Source organism: Mastacembelus armatus, chromosome 23, assembly GCF_900324485.2.
Source record: "Mastacembelus armatus chromosome 23, fMasArm1.2, whole genome shotgun sequence".
NCBI lineage: Eukaryota > Metazoa > Chordata > Actinopteri > Synbranchiformes > Mastacembelidae > Mastacembelus > Mastacembelus armatus.
Genome location: NC_046655.1, coordinates 4,896,503 through 4,913,061, shown reverse-complemented (window position 1 = coordinate 4,913,061; position 16,559 = coordinate 4,896,503). Strand labels below are relative to the sequence as shown.

General features: G+C 40.0%; 1 protein-coding gene across 1 annotated transcript; it reads left to right on the top strand.

Moving 5' to 3' along the window:
* Nucleotides 1-1,098: 1,098 nt before the first annotated feature.
* Nucleotides 1,099-13,805, top strand: LOC113141998 (protein mono-ADP-ribosyltransferase PARP12). The gene is made up of 12 exons (XM_026326709.2): nucleotides 1,099-1,476; nucleotides 2,942-3,077; nucleotides 3,553-4,306; nucleotides 4,404-4,454; nucleotides 4,570-4,696; nucleotides 4,814-4,979; nucleotides 6,624-6,744; nucleotides 6,831-6,927; nucleotides 7,041-7,119; nucleotides 11,268-11,398; nucleotides 11,661-11,812; nucleotides 12,078-13,805. The coding sequence occupies exons 1-12, from the start codon at nucleotides 1,208-1,210 to the stop codon at nucleotides 12,857-12,859; spliced, it is 2,865 nt and encodes a 954-aa protein (XP_026182494.2). The 5' UTR covers nucleotides 1,099-1,207; the 3' UTR covers nucleotides 12,860-13,805.
* Nucleotides 13,806-16,559: the final 2,754 nt, after the last annotated feature.

Here is a 16,559-nt window from a genome sequence, read left to right as displayed (position 1 = left end):
CATGAGATTGCCTCCTGACTTCAGACTGAACTATTGTGAGCTTCCAGATCAGAGTGGCTTTCTTTCAGAGCAGTGAAACCTAAAGTGAAACCTAAAGCATCAGACTTTCTGGTGGCAGCAGATGGTGGAAGGAGTGAGAATCACTTCCAACATTTATATTCTCTTCAGGGAAAAGGAGGGGGACAGGAAGCAATGAGGCTGATGGGAAATGTGCAGCAAATTAATGAGCGATTGCAGATCAGCGAAGCCGAGGGATGTTACACGGTCAACCTGATGCTGCAGAATCAGACCTGGAAAATAATTTGTTATTTTTCTTTATATCTGCAACATATTAGGTGCAAACAACTCTGCAGAAAATAATTCAAACTTAGGACAGCTATAACACAAAGTATTCATGCCTTTTACGTTGATTGTAAAACGTCATGATGCAGACAACTGTGTTTGAAAGATCAAACTGCTTGTTAGTCCATTCCTGTCAAAAACTACACAACAGTATTATAATTATTTCATTTATATTTGTTATTTTTACAATACAGACATATTCATAATCATTTTTAGATCTGTCATTCATGCAGCTGTAGGGAGGAAATTATATAGAGTGTAATTCTTGTGTTTTTACTGACTTGACAAACTATAGGCAGGAGCTGAGGGACTGGTTGGATTACTCTTGTCTTACTCTTGTGCACTTATTGTGAAAACAAAGTAATTAGACTGCAGTCACAAATATGGAAAAAAAAAACATACTTACTGCAAGAAATGCAGAAAACATTTAGGTTAATAAATAACGTCAATGTTATTTGTTTTGGTGATCATGGATTTTTTACTTGGTTCTTTCTTAAATGTGTTTTATTCTGTATTTACTCGCTTTAAAGAAAAACAGAGAAACAGTACAACGAAACTTCACAGTTCAGGAAAGACATAAATTTGAATATGCCTGTTAAAGAACATCTGTCAGCTGTAAATCAGAAGACAGATTTCCTCTGACCTCATGATTGTAAAGGTCTGTGTGACACCGTGGCGCCCCCTAGTGGAAAAGAGCAGCATTACAGCATTACAGCGTCACTGCCGGCTGCCAATAGTTAAGTTTCGTTTTCCAATCGTCAGAAACGATACCGAGCCGTCCTCCCACGGTGTAACCCAGCAGACACCCCCGACAGCCGCTGTCCTGCTCGGAGACGGACGGAAACACGGCGGAGAGCGATCAAAGATGATGGAATTAGAAATATTCCGGTTTATCTGCAGCAACCAAGGAGCAGCGAACAGTAAAGAGTTGGAGGCTAATCTCGGCTTTGATGTTTCGGGTATCGTCAGTAACCAGGAGAAATTTGCCTTGTTGTATCTGAATGGACAGCAGAGGGTGGTGGCCCGGACCCGGCTGAGGCTGTGCAGAGACAAAGAGTGTCTGGGGACGTGTCGGGGGCTGCACCTGTGTAAAAACATCCTCTTCAGCGGGACCTGCCACTTCGTGCGAATGAGGTAAACATGTTTGTCTCCGGTGAGTCACGGTTATTGGTTATGAGCTGGCACTTCGAGGCCTGTGACTCCTTCAACGACAACCTGCCCCTGTTGTTTGTTAAGAGAAGCTTTACTGCTGGGAATCACTTTACTGTCTATGACGAGCCAATGTTCACTGTCACATGTTGGTAAACTGAATACCATTAACTTTAAGGTCTACCTGTCCAAAGGCCAGGGCACGCTGAGGCGTTTAAGTGCTGCTGGGAAAGTCCAAGCTGTAATTGTTGGTTTCTATTCACCGTAAGAACAAACGTGACATCAGCTCTGATCTAACAGCTTGGACGATTAAAGTCTGATGGCGCTGTAGCTTCAAAAGTTGGAACACTTTCTCATCCAGCTCTTTATTTATTTATTTATTGTTGTTTTTGTTTTCTGCATTGGCGATTAATGCTGAATATATTCAAATAAGAGAGGCCACTAACAGGATTTTAGAGCAGACCAAGTGAAATAAAATGAAAATTGAGTTTTTGTTAACAGTTTTGGATGGTCTCTGCCAGGGGCGACTTTAGCACCTGAAGTGGTCAGTAAGGTCTTGATGCACTGGACTTATGTTTTCTTTGGTGAGAGCAGACATACTGTAGGTTGGGCTGCAGAGGTTTCACCTACATATATAATAAATAATGCTGTATTTGTCTTTAGTAAATGTTTTTCAGTTCTTGGGCACCATCCATCCACTCAGGTTGATTATGTAGTTGTACATATTAAGATTGTACTTTGCCTTAGCAGTTAGCTTCTCTGTTTCTAAGGTGATGAAATATTTCATATTAATAATTGCCTGTCCATCCTTTCGTGGCCACACAATAATTTGCAAACCGTGGCAAATGGTTCCACTGTTAAGCGTGTGTAACTTAGGGGGCAATTTGCATTTGGCAGAAAATATTCCCACTGGTTTGCATTGCAACCAGAAGTTTTATCTGTAATAGAATCAATTTTTAGCCATCAACTTTGTTTCATACACAGTTTAATGTTCTACTTTTCTCAGTGTTTTAGACTGGGTGTTCCCATCAGAACGTTTCATACTGTTATGACTGTGCTAGTCAGTGAATTTGCACCTTCCTTCCGCTTCCCCTTTGATGTGCATCACTTAATCACCACACTTTTCTCCGCCAGTGTAATTTGTTCAGTCCAAAGTCAGTCCATGGCCTTTGAGTTAATCTACCGTTAAGTTAGTGTTAGTGTTAACCTTTGACAGAACCTAATATGTTCAGGGCTGAGCTCAAAAGAATCGAGCTGAAGCCTTGAATGATTATGTCTAATGATGCCACTGCTCTTTGCTTTCTCTCAACTTTGGGCCGAGTTTGATCACAGAGCGACAGAGTGAAGGAAACAGAGCAGCCACTGACTTTGTGGATGTCAGGCTTTACAGAACATCATGGAGAAACTACACATGAACAGTCAAACTCATAAGTGAACTGTTTCATAACAGGGGAGGATGCAGCTTCTCACATGAGCTAAACTCTGAATACAACACCACGATCCTCAGAGAGCATGAGCTGGAGAGTCTGAGCAGGAGGGAGCTGTGCACTCTGCTGCTGCAGACGGACAACATGCTGCTGCCTTCTGTAAGTCTGACAACATGGAGGGGATGCACTCAAACAGGAGGAAGTTAAATCAATCACAAGTATATCAGGACTCAGTGTATGGACTGAATATCCTGGAAATAAAATTGCTAAAGACTCTAGAGGTTTTAAGGTCTCTGTACCTGCATTTGGGTATACTTCAGAACAGTGGTCTTCAAGCCTGGTCCTCAAAAGCTACTGTCCTGCAGGTTTTCCAACTGTCCCTGCCCTAACAGTTTCTGATTGGCTAAACACACCTGATCCAGTGGGTAGAGCAGGGATATTTGGAAAACAGGCAGGACAGTAGCTCTCGAGGACCAGGGCTGGAGACCCCTGCTTTAGAAGCTTCTGTTTTTGCTTTGTTGTTATAGATTTATATGGTTAAGATGGTTGACTGTCAAATGACATGCTTTTAATATCACAGATTTGCTTTGCTTGATTGTCACCACATATCTCCTTGTCTTATTCTCCTTGTCAGATATGTCACGATTACAACAATGGTCGGTGTCAGAAAGGAGATGAGTGCCAGAGACTGCACGTCTGCGAGCTGAACCTGAACCGCGACTGCAGCTGCTTCAGGACTCATGATTTTAATGCCCCACAGCCTTTAAAAAACCTGAAGAAGAGAGCCTTGCCTGATGACCTCATTCACTCTCTGAAGCCTGTTTATGCAAATATAGAGGCTTTGAGGTTCTTCGACAAGAGAGCTGATAGAGGCAACAACCACCACAAACCTTTCCCCGGAGACACCTCTGGTGCTGCAGGTGCTGATGTGTACAGTGACACTGGAACAACAAGGGCATGGTACAGAGGAAGAGGGCGCGGTGGAAATAGGGGCCACAGGAGAGGCAGAGGAGGCCAAGGAACCAATAATTACCATCAACTGAAGCAACGAACCTATTCCACTAGTGACATCCTTGCTGACATTGATTCTTTAGATCTGTACACCTCTGGTGAGCTGAACAAAAGCAGCAGTCCACACAACTCTTCCACCAGTGATGTCTCCGCTGCCGCCAACGACACTGACAGCGACAACGGTCAGAACGGCAAGCAAACAGACAAGCCGAATAAAACTCAAGGTGCCGTCAGAGGGAGAGGTGGCCACCACAGAAAGCGCGGCAACAGAGGCAACCAGAACAAGATGAAAAAAGCCTGTTCCACTAACGACCTCACCTCTGGTGCCAGGGGCAAAGATGCAAACGGCAATGACGGACCAAAGAAGCTGTCCAGAGGTACTTTCCAGCTGCAGACCCTTTCACAATTTTCTGAAAGAAATCCATGCAATTTAAAAAAATATTTCATAGTTTACTTCTTGTATTTTTCCTTTAGATAAAACTGAGATATGCATGTACTTCATCAAAGGACACTGTATACATGAGGGTGAGTCATCGAATGACAGATCATCATGCAAAACATTAATCATTACACTTACTTTAGTATGATTGTCACAGCTGTTTGATTGAAATATTGCTTTATGGGACCTTTGTGTTCTCAGATAAGTGTTTTAAGGCCCATGACAAGATGCCGTACAGATGGCAGGTCCAGGAGGGGAATCAGTGGCTCGCCTTGCCTGGTAATGAGACGATTGAGAAGGACTACTGTGACCCCAAAAACACATGCGGGTACTCTCTAGTAATTTTCTTCAGTATAAATAATTTTCTCACATATCCTTCAATGTTTTATTTTTCAATTCCAGTTTTGTTTTCAGTGTCAAAGTTGACCTATTTTGCTGTCTTTAGTGGTGGCAGTCCATCTGTGCACTTTGACACGATGACCCGCGGAACGAATAAAGTACGCCGACTCTCTACCATTAACTCTTTGCTTCAGCCGACCTTCATCCACACCACTGAGTGGGCTTGGTACTGGGAGGATGAGTTTGGAAATTGGAACCTGTACGCTTCAACTGTGAGTGACAGGCAACACAATCTTAGTCCATTTTAGCAGTGGTGACGCATGAGACATGGCAGGAATCTTCAACATATCCATTTGTAAAGGGACAAAATTTCATCTTGCTTACAGCCTGTTGCTCTGGCCCCACGTATCAAAAATGTTTAGTTAATACATTTGAAGGTCACAATAGATTATTTTTCATTTGCTAAATATTCAGAAATATAAATGTCCCATCATCCCCTATTTCCAACATTTGTACAATGGAATCAGGATTCCTCCCAGGCACGTCACAGAAACTAAATATCTCTTGTTGGCAATGGGAAACAGTACCTTATACATAGCAGTGTGGGTTAGCAAACAGTGGAGCTGCATTAAAAAGTGGCTGCTGCAACCAAGACTTTTATTGAAGATATGCCCGCTGTCAACATGTCTGGGCAAGTAAAACCAGTGGCGCTGATTTGGGATAAAATTGGGCTAAAAACTTTACCTCTGTTTCAGTGGCATTTTCCAGGCAACCCTAAATGTCACTGTAATGACAAGTGTGTTTAAGCTCTGGGTGTTGCCCATCATGACGAAGCAACGAGAACTGTCTAAGGTGTGCTCTGACATTTATTATGTAATATTAGTCTTCTGATATAATAGCCAGCAAATGGAGTTGCACTGGCTCTGGTCCATGTGGACTCTATCAGCTGTTGTGGCACAGTGCAGCAACCTCTGATTCAGTCTTTAAAGGGACAGAAACTAACACCAGGATTGAACTTCACACTCATGTTCTAGTAAAACTGCACTGTAGTGGTGGCCACGTTCTTACCCTGCAGCTCTTTATAATCTGTTGTCTGTTTTATGTTGACAGTAATGATCTCTGTGGATTAGCACTAGCAGAGACTGTAGCAAGATTGCAAACATTTGAATGTTGAAATGTTTTAAAGGCATGTGTTGACATTAGTTCCACTACAGCTGATCTGTTCTCAAATTTTAACATTTAACGTTTGGTCCTAAAGGTTTATAATTCCAAAAGGAAACTCATATGAAGTCATAGATTTCAGACTTTCAGAGCAGCTTGTGAACACATCATAAAAATAATGTATATATTGTGGTGTAAAAATCCATGAAATTATGAAAATCTAATCCTGGAACAGATGGCATGCAATTAAAAAGAGGGATATGTGTTTTTTTTTTTTTTGGTCAGGAGAGTTGGATGAGAAAAATGGTAGCACTTTTTAAACATCTGTAAAGAAGCTCACAGCCAGTTAACTTGGCTGATCATAAAGACTAGAAATTGGGGCTTAGGTCAGCAGAAAATCTGGAAAACTGGCAACAGCTGTCCTGCTCTGTCCAGAGAAGACAAAATACACCTATGTGTAGTTATCTTTCACTTACTGAAGGTTAAAAATGACATGTTAATTAATGAGGCTGGTGAATAAGGTTATTTTTTTGACTCTGATGGTTACCTGGACAGACTTTTTAACCATCAAACATTCCCAAGCTGATTGATATACATGTGCTCTATAATGTTTTGGACTAAAGATTACATGAGTATCTTCAGTTTGTGTAGACAAGAATCTCTCAGCATACCATACCAACAGGCACCTGATTGGTCATCTGTCAATCTGGAAATGTTTTTAATGTAAAAACAACCTCATCTGTTGTGATTTCCAGGCTGGTGAACACAAAGTAGCAGACATCAACAGCGCTAAACTGGAGCAGAGGTTTCTGGAAAATGACAAAGATGTGTTGGAGTTTGCTGCTGGTTCACAGTTGTATTCACTCAGTTTCCAGGGTAAGGAAAGATTATGCAAACAATCTGAGTTTATGGTTTTAAAATATTAAGGTGTATTATAACAGAGTCTTTTTTTTAATCCTCAGACATGATACAAACCAACAAGAAGTACGGCACCAAGAGGCTTGTGAGAAGACGACCTGTGTTTGTCTCTGCAGTAGATGTCAAAACAAGGAAAGTGAGGTAGGACATCCCATGTGTACTATTGTATGTTGGTCCTTTTTTTCTTTGAGGCCTTTCATCTGAGCTTCAGCTTCACAGGAACACTAAACCTGACACCACTTTCCTTTCCACAGAAGACCTCAGAGTGAACCAAATTTTGCCACTGTACCAGAACACTGGGACAAGACACAGATTCCTCCAACAGGATTTCAGGTACTGTGAATGCATCACACCTTCAAAATACTGTGAATAAGAGGTACATACTATCAAATACAGCACTGTGCAAAAGTTTTAGGCACTAAAAATACACAGGTGATGTTTTCAACATAAATGACATAAATAGTGCCCTGTGATGGACTGGTGACCTGTCCAGGGTGTACCCCTGCCTTTCCCCCAAAGAGAGCTGGGATAGGCTCCAGCAGATCCCTGTGACTCTGGTTAGGAATACGCGGGTATAGATGATGGATGGATGGATGGATGGACATAAGTAGTTTTTCATTTATCAGTTAACTTCATACAAAGTGGAGTGAAACAAAGTCCAGAGTGACTCCACACTGCTGAGATCAAGGCTCTGTGGGGGTCAGACCATCTGCTGCAGGACTCCTGGTTCTTCTTGATTCTGAAAATAGTTCTTCATGAACTGTAATGGATACTTTATGGTGTTGTCCTGCACAGTGGGCTGCACTATGACTCTGGGATCAATCAGACACCTGATGGTGTGTGATAAGATTCAAAAACATCTAAAGTGCCTAAAACCTTTGCGCTGTATATTAAATATATGCTCTAAATTCTAAAACAATCAATCATGATTGACCATAGATCAAACATAGATCTTCATATTGAGTTAAACTTTTTTTTTTGCATATAATTGATTAAAAGAAACAAACAAATAATCCAGCTCAGTTACCTAATATATCATGAAATATACATAGTGATTGATTCAATTTAAGTTTCTTTTTATTTATCAATTTATCTCTGGTATATTTTATATGTTATTTTATAATTAATTAGTCACAAGTTATCACATCTCATATCGTCAAAGTGATCATATATCACATATCATATCGTTTAAACTGGACCATACTTATTATTTCTGAGTCCAAATTTCTTCCAGTTAAGTTTTCCCAAATAAATCTAAAACAGATGCAAATTAGACTTCTAAGTTGCATATACTTGAAAAATTCTGCATTAGTCAGGCTAAATTATTTTGCAAATTTATTCAGGGAATAAAAGTCCTGAAGTCATTAATTCTTTCTGTTCCTCTGTTCCTCCATGTAGTCCGACTTAAAGGCAACTTCTGAAGAGCTATCCGAGGACTGAGGTTTTTAGGTTAGACTCCTGCGTCTTGAGTATGAATCCATTGCTATGTTGAATGTTACAATGCAAGTAGAATATCTGAGCAGGAAGATGATCTGGTATTTAAAATCCTCCATTCAACTTTGAGATTCCATTAAATCCAATGAGCTCTGTGTCCCTGTATAAATTTTACTAACTTTAATATGCTTTGATAGAACATGTTGTGGTGGCATAACAGGAACAGTAGAAAGTAAAAATAAAATCTCTGGAAAGCAAAAGTCAGTTTTACTTGTGATCAATGGAGCACATACGGGAATTCCAGTTAGGGCCAAAACACAGCTGCAGCAGAGATGCAAGGACAAACGGGAAGACCCATAACCACCAATAGCAGCAGGCACAGGGGCTGTTTACACGTATAGCTGTCAGTGATAAATCCATATAAATCTTTATTTTTCTTTTATACAACAGTATAATATATATACTAAAGCATGTCCTTTTGTTTGTTTTTAAATTACCGTATTTTCCAGACTATACGTCGTACTAGAATATTAGTGGCTTTTAGTAAAAGTGGCCTTATTGAACAGAAAAAGAACATATATAAGTCGCATTTCTAATTATAGTCTCAATTATTGTGATGGTCTGGTGACCTGTCCAGGGTGGACCCCTGCCTTCCACCCAAAGAGAGGCTCCAGCAGATCCCTGTGACCCTGGTTAGGAATAAGGGGGTATGGATGATGGATGGATGGATGGATGGATGGATAGATAGATAGATAGATAGATAGATAGATAGTCTAAATTAGCCTATGAAGAATGTAGACTAGGCATAACAACAAGCAGAAGTGCATTACAAAATTCATTAATCTGTGCAAGTAACGTTAAACAACTGTGCTAATGTCGGGGAAAAGGTGAAGCAGCGTGTCCTCCTCCTCTCTCAGGTTGTCTGAATGAAAACAACTCCAAACTTTGTTTCAGCTGCAGACTATACTGCAGTATAGCTCTTTCTATTGGGCGACATTTTCGCTCGTGTTACATTAGGATGCGTAGATTAGCGTCAACATTAGCTTTTTTACTTTTATGGCCGGGCAGTATTATCTTCATTTGTGCCCAGAGTGCCATCTAACGCTAATGTCTACTTGACAGATTGACAGTAAAGAAATATAACACATATGAGCTGCTTTGTTATATAAGTCAGCCGATAAGCCAGAGTATTAAAAAAAGCATGACTTATAGTCCGGAAAATACAGTTTCAAGTACAGTTGCTTTACATACATCACTCCAGGTAGAAAATCCATTAATTTGGTATGTTGTATGTTTAACACTGTTGATGATGATACCATTTTGGTGTAAAATCTAATGGAGACACCTACAGTTTATGTGCTTTTATATAATCAATATTATAGTGTGATTTATTTCTACCTCTATTATCTCTTTCTTCCTCCTTATAAGTTGAGCATTTATTATTGTTCAAATGTTCTGATTTATATGGATTTAAATGAAACAATGTAAATGTGTTCTTCTGCTTTTGTCTTTCAAAATTCTATTTGATTTGGCTTTTATTTGTTTTGTAGCGAATGCTTACTGATTTACTTAATTTGCTATTCAGTATGCTTTGTGTTTCATTTGTAATCATTGGCCCTTTTTCAAAAGCAGTGATTGATTATCCTGAGAATTATCTTTGCTCTAATATGTGTCTTAAAATCAACATGTCTCACTGTTCCCTCATGATGTGTGAAAATGTAACCGTCTCATTAACTAATTACTAATAAATGCTGGATCTTGAGGGTGTGTGTTAATTCTCTGTCTTCTGTTGCTCTGCTTATTTCCCATTCTTTAACTTTAAACATCCAATCAAGTAAAAGTTCAATGTGTAATATTTACAGTGGCATATTAGCAGAGGTCTGTTCTTCATACGCCGCTTAACAGATCCAAGATCAAAAGAGTAATGCTGGATGTTCTAATCATGGATCAGGATATGTGGTTATGTTGGTGGGATAACTGCATGCTCTCATGATTGTTGACAAACCCATATATATATCAACCATCGAAACCTTGATCAGCTAAATTCCCACTGGCTACAGTGTTGAAGGATGGAGCGCATATTTTCACCACAGCAGAAGAGGAGCTGGTGCCAGAGACTATGAAGACTTTGAAGAAATTCATACCCAAGGCCACTTTGTATAAATTGAAACTGCAGAGAATGAATTTTGAAAAGTGGCGGACAAATGAAATGCTTAACTATTCCTTTTAATCATTTCAGTCGCCACAACTGCATATCATATCCACTGTGCTAACATGACAGTACATGGACTATTTATATTTCTCTGCATTCAGCAGTGGAAGTACACTCGCAGATAGAACCTGGGAACAAATGAAAGTACCATACAAGTGTATTCTACAAACGTGTGTGTAACTATGCAAACATTATTTATAAGCTAAGAGGTATCAGATAAATGTATTCATTCCTAAAAGTAAACAGATTTGAGATTGTAGATATGTTGCCAGGACAACAATCTCAACATGACTTTGGAAGAAGTGTTCATACGTGTTAATGCATGTATGAAGAATGGGCCTCAGAAATTGAGTATAGTATTCATAAGCATGTTATTACTAGTGTGTAATCACCGGAATATATCAGCCATTGGATTTTCTTAATCTTCGATCCTTTTAAACCTACATAGTGAGCAGGTCGCCTTTATTGCTGAACATAAGTAATAATAATAAGAGAATGACATTATCTGTATTTTTTTTTTTTTTCTTTTATTAATAACATTTAGGACAGCCAGTAGGTAGCCACCCAATAGCCACCCATTTGCTCTTTTTAAAATGTCACTTTTGTAAGGAATCAATATTTGCTGTTCCTTAGAAGTTGGTAGAGTTTTAAAAAGACGGAAACACAGCTCCAAAGGAATGATAGTGTTGCCCTGTAATTGCAGCTTGTGAAACTAAGAAACTGTTCATATCAACTTAAAAGCTGATATGTTACTGTTCTGTTCCCAGCTGAGGTGGACATCAGTTATTCCAGGTGATTTCTCCTGAACATCTTCTTTTGTCTGTTTGTTTTCTAGCGAGTCTCTCTCCCACACACCTCTGATGAATTCAAGGAGATTCAAGCTCTTTTCTGTCACACCATGAGAGGATTTGACATTGTCAAAATTGAGAGGATTCAGAACAGAGCTCTTTGGGAAGTCTTCCAGTGGTATGTGTATTATTGTGCTGTTTTTATTCTGCAATCATAAACTACAAACTCGCAGTTATTCTGGAAAGCTCCAGTGTCAGTCTTTTTCTAATTTCTCTGCTGTTCTACTGCCATATTTAAATTTTTATCGTTATGCTGTAATTGCCACTCGTGTCTACATTGACTGTTGTCCACTGTGTTGTCCACATACCCTGACTTTATGTTAGACATCCTCAGATGTACTAGCTTTCTTTAAGTGTTCTGGTTTGTTTCGAAATTAAAGGCAGAAGAATCAGATGAAGAGCAAGAATCGAGTGCAAAGTGTGATGGAAAAAAAGCTTTTTCATGGCACTGACACCAAACACGTAGATGCTATCTGCTCCGCCAACTTTGACTGGAGAATCTGTGGAACTCATGGAACCGCGTTTGGGAAAGGTGAGAGGCTGAGCTGTATTAAAAAGGATGTCTGAAACATTAACAATGGTAAACCAATCCAAAAACCTCAGTTTATTGCAAATTCAAATTATTAAAAAACAATTTGTACTATCTGATAACACTTTATATACTGTACTAAATAAATAGGTGTTTGTTCAAGAAGTTCTCATACTAACCAATAATGAAAACCATTACTTGCAGCCCTTGTATCTTTCCACATACAATAATTCAAACATCTGAAATCTCCTTCTGTGTCCAAACCCAGGGAGTTACTTTGCTCGTGACGCTAAATACTCCCACAACTACGCCGGAGACTCTAATGTCAGATCCATGTTTGTCTCCCGTGTACTGGTGGGCGACTACACTAAAGGGTCCTCTGGCTACCTTCGACCTCCTTCCAAGGACGGTGGTGACGTAAACTTTTACGACAGTTGTGTCGACGATGTTTCAAACCCTTCTATCTTTGTTGTGTTTGAGAAGCACCAGATCTTTCCTGAGTACCTGCTGCAGTACAAGACCATGGACGCACTCGTTGACCTATACGGTACTGCATCAGTACCTGCACCAAAATCAGTAACAGCACCAAGAGCAGCTCCCCAGCCCAGCAAACCAGCTGCCCAACCAAGCACATCTATATATCAGCCCACCACGGCCTCATACCAGCCCACCACGGCCTCATACCAGCCCACCACGGCCTCATACCGCCAGCCCACCACGTCCTCATACCAGCCCACCACGTCCTCATACCAGCCCAGCACGGCCTCATACCGCCAGCCCACCACGTCCTCATACCAGTTCACCACGACCTCACACCAGCCCACCACGACCTCACACCAGCCCAGCACGACCTCATACCAGTTCACTACGACCTCCTCATCATTTTACCAACCTAGCACATCAGTTAATCACAATACATCCTCAGACAGTAGCCCCACATTGTCTTACAACTCCCGCACAGGCATGTACCAGTACCAACGTACCACAGCAAATACTTCTTCACCAAGTCCCACACCAAAGAAAAACTCCGACTCCTGTGTCATTGCTTAGGTACAAAGCTGACATGAGGCCTGGTGTTTTTTGAATAATTTGCTGGATGATCATTCTGAAAAACCTTGCTGGTTTGGGTAATTGGGTGCATAGATTAAATACAATAATAATATCACTAAAAGGGTGTAATGAGTAATCCAATTAATCCAATATCCTGCAATCAGCAAAATGTCAATTGTGAGGGTCCATCTACTAATGTTACGTCTACTACTGTTATGTTATTCATTTGAATAAAGGTTATGGATTTTAATTCACTACATCTGTTTCCATTTCAGTTTACCGACATGGTTTATGAAAAACATTTTATGTTTGTATGTTCAGTTTATGAAACTGTGTCATAAACTCTAATTTGGAAAAAATGCAATGTGATTCATAATTTGTTGCTCAGGAAACTTTACACATCACAGTGTATTTTAAATCATGTCATAAGTCATGTGTGGTAGTTGTCATAATTAATCATTTTTAGAAATAATTTTATTAAAAGATGCAGCTGCATTGCCACAGCAGAGGGCGACAAAGGCCCTTGTTGACATTCAAAAATAGGAAATTGATGGTATCATTTGTGAAACATGGAGGTGAAGACCATCCTGCTGAAATCACTTAAAATCTAAACCTACATTAACTACACTGTGATGTTTCTTTTTAATTTATTATCACATAAACATGTAAAAATGTACACAGCCTGGCTGTACCTTCTGCAGCAAATAATCACATTCCCAAAATGCAAGTGAGGTTTTGTTGGGTGCAAACTTTATGTATCACACATTGTTGGGGCTGTACACGTCTTCATTATTTAAATTACCACTTGCAAATTTGGAGTTTTGATTCATTTGCTGAACATTGTGATTCCATTACAACTAAAATATTTCTTTTGTTCAAACTGTATTGTTTGCAGACATTGATTTCAATACAAATAAATGCTCAGAGAAACTCTTATTTTCAGGTTCACACTGTGTGGCTTTGTTCATTACTGATATAGCTTTCCCCATTCATCTCTCTAAAGCTTTCTCATAACCTGAAAGCGCCACCAGCGTTTGGTTTGAGCCTCTTAGTGAAATGAGGCATGGTATGAAGAATGATCAATATGGTTGTCTGTGCTTCTTGTGACATTATACCCCCCAAACACACACACACACACACACACACCTACATGCACTATATGTACACTGGCAACCATCTCCCGTCGTGTTTCCTGATGAAGTGTGGATGTGATTAAACACCCTGATTTCTTCCAGTGATGACTGTGATTTACACTGTTCTATGTTTAGAATTTTTTTTTTTTTTGAATATACAGACGTTTCTCTGTTTCACACTGAACTGTTGTTTTGTACGCTCTGCAAGGTTTTTGCTTAATTTTTCGGATTTTCACAAATGCCAAATCCCAATAGAAAAATTACTGAAATACACCAGCTTGGTTCGGATCAAAGAAAATGTGAGCATTAAAGGTACACACCTTACTGCCCACAACTTTCAATTTTTGCTGCTGTTTGTTTGTTTCAATCTTTCCAACAGCCTCAACAGATGGCCCCCTGGACTATTAAATCAGTTCCACAAATGTACAGGAAATGTACAGTACATTGTACAAACAAATGTACATCCATGAGGGCTCCTTATTGGGACCTCAAAGGCTGCCGTAGTTTTTATCGAGACACTAATGTAATTTACTTCATACAATCCTGTGTTATTTCAAAATAAAATGATTCTGAATGAATTTGTGTTAATGGTTAGGTATAATGGCATTTATCAAGAACAGTTATGCCTCCTTGGTTGTAAAAGTACAAGCAGCTCTAACTAGTAGATAAGAAAATAAAAATGGGTTTGTCTGTCATGACCACTACATCCATTTCTCTGCCACCTGTGCTGCATTATGTATTTACTGGCCATTACGATGAAGCTGTCCTATGGGAAATGCAGCTGTGCCCTGCAGGAAGCAACAGGCCACCCAGTGACAGTAAATATCCACTGACATTAAGCAGCCTAAGCAGCCACTTCCTGTCTGGAGTGTGCCTGCGGCGGCTGCTGTTTCCTGGTAGAGAGTGCAGATCCTCCAGAGCCAGCTGCAAGGAGCCTCCAGACCTCAGTGTGTCGGAAAATCTGGTTTTCCTGCATCACAAGAGGTTATGAATTAAATATGATTCCCTTTGTTTTGTGTGCATCTCTCTCTTATGTTTCTGCTGAGTCATAATGGCTTAGTTCCAGCCGATTAAAGAATGCAACAGCGGCAAAAGCCTAACGATGAGTGGAAGTGAGTCAGATCTTTATTTGGCTGATGCCAGGAGAAGTTTCTGAAATATCTGTGGTGAATGAAACAACAGCTGCACTCAGCATATCTACAGCATATGCAGCCTCTAAAGATCAATAAATCACCTGTGGATCAGCTAATTATTAAAGGTATATGGTAACTCTGTCTTCCTGTTAGTCACATTCTCTGTGTATTTATAGGTGCAGCATGTCAAACCCAATCACTCCACTTATTTTACTTCAAAACTGCTTTACGGCACATTTGTTTTTGTTTTTTTTATCCTAGACTGGTCCACAACTTTGACTCGAGATTCATTACACACATGATGATTTGCCCTCCATCATGCCTCATCACCATATATGTGTGTGTAGAGAAATTTGTATTAGCAAAACTCCTGCTGTGAAATAACTGCAGTCCTCTGAGGCTGTCCCACCATGTTTGTTTCTATTTTTGTTCAGTTGCAGTATGCAGTTTTGTCTGGCTGGATGACAACACTTTGGGGTGCTGTCTCCGTCTCTCTTGTAGACAGGTGCAACAGCTGTTTCACTGATGCAAGAGGGAGAAGGGACAACAAAGTGGCTCATGGCTCAAGTTCTCTGAATTCTCACTGACACCGTTAAAGAGCCCAAAGGAGGACTGACGAGGGAAGGAGGCAGGTAAAATACAAAAAAAAATTGTTTATCTATAAATAGCCAACTTGAAGGATTATACTGCATTGCAACATTAAATGCAGAATTACAGTAATTAGTTGCTTTTTAGAGTATCTGTGAATTTATTTGTCTCCAGTGGGCTGGAAGCTGCACCACAGCTCTTCATTAAAGTGTAATAAGCTTCACTGCAGGATTTGTTCCTTCATTCACACAGTTATCCATGCATCAATGGAAACTTTCTAAGATATGATCAAATGTTTTAAAAAATACCTTTATGGTATCAACTTAGTTGAAAGAAATGTGTCTTTAACCTCACTGTGGCTTTTCTTCCTGAGCTGCAAACACAGCAGAGCAGAGCAGTCCTGTGCAGGGATGTCAAGGCTGCAGACTGGGACATAAAAGACATAACTGATGTTATTACTCTTGGTTACATCAGTGGCAGATGTGAGTTGACTCCTTCTGTGCCTGAGTGCTATCATCAAATATTTACCTCTGCTAATACCAGCCTGACAGATATTTCAGTCACTGCACTTTGTTTTCTTCACTAATTAGTTTGTCAAAATGAAGCTGAGGATTTTGGGTATGGGGGAGCCCAAAAGGGTCACAGATAGATAAATGAGTAAATAGAAAAATTAAATTGACTGTGAAAATTAATAGATAAATAAATGATTAAGTGCCACAAGTCCTGTGATACTCTGGTAATCTGTCCAGGGTGTACCCCGCCTGTTGGCCAGTGTCAGCTGGGATTGGCTCCAGGCCCCCACAGCCCTGAATAGCAGGAATAAGAGGGAGATGGTGGATGGATGGA

Coding starts and splice junctions, on each gene's coding strand:
- LOC113141998 (XM_026326709.2), top strand. CDS start 1,208: ATGATGGAATTAGAAATATTCCGGTTTATCTGCAGCAACCAAGGAGCA. Junction 3,078..3,552: donor ACAACATGCTGCTGCCTTCT/GTAAGTCTGACA, acceptor TCTCCTTGTCAG/ATATGTCACGATTACAACAA. Junction 6,745..6,830: donor GTATTCACTCAGTTTCCAGG/GTAAGGAAAGAT, acceptor TTTAATCCTCAG/ACATGATACAAACCAACAAG.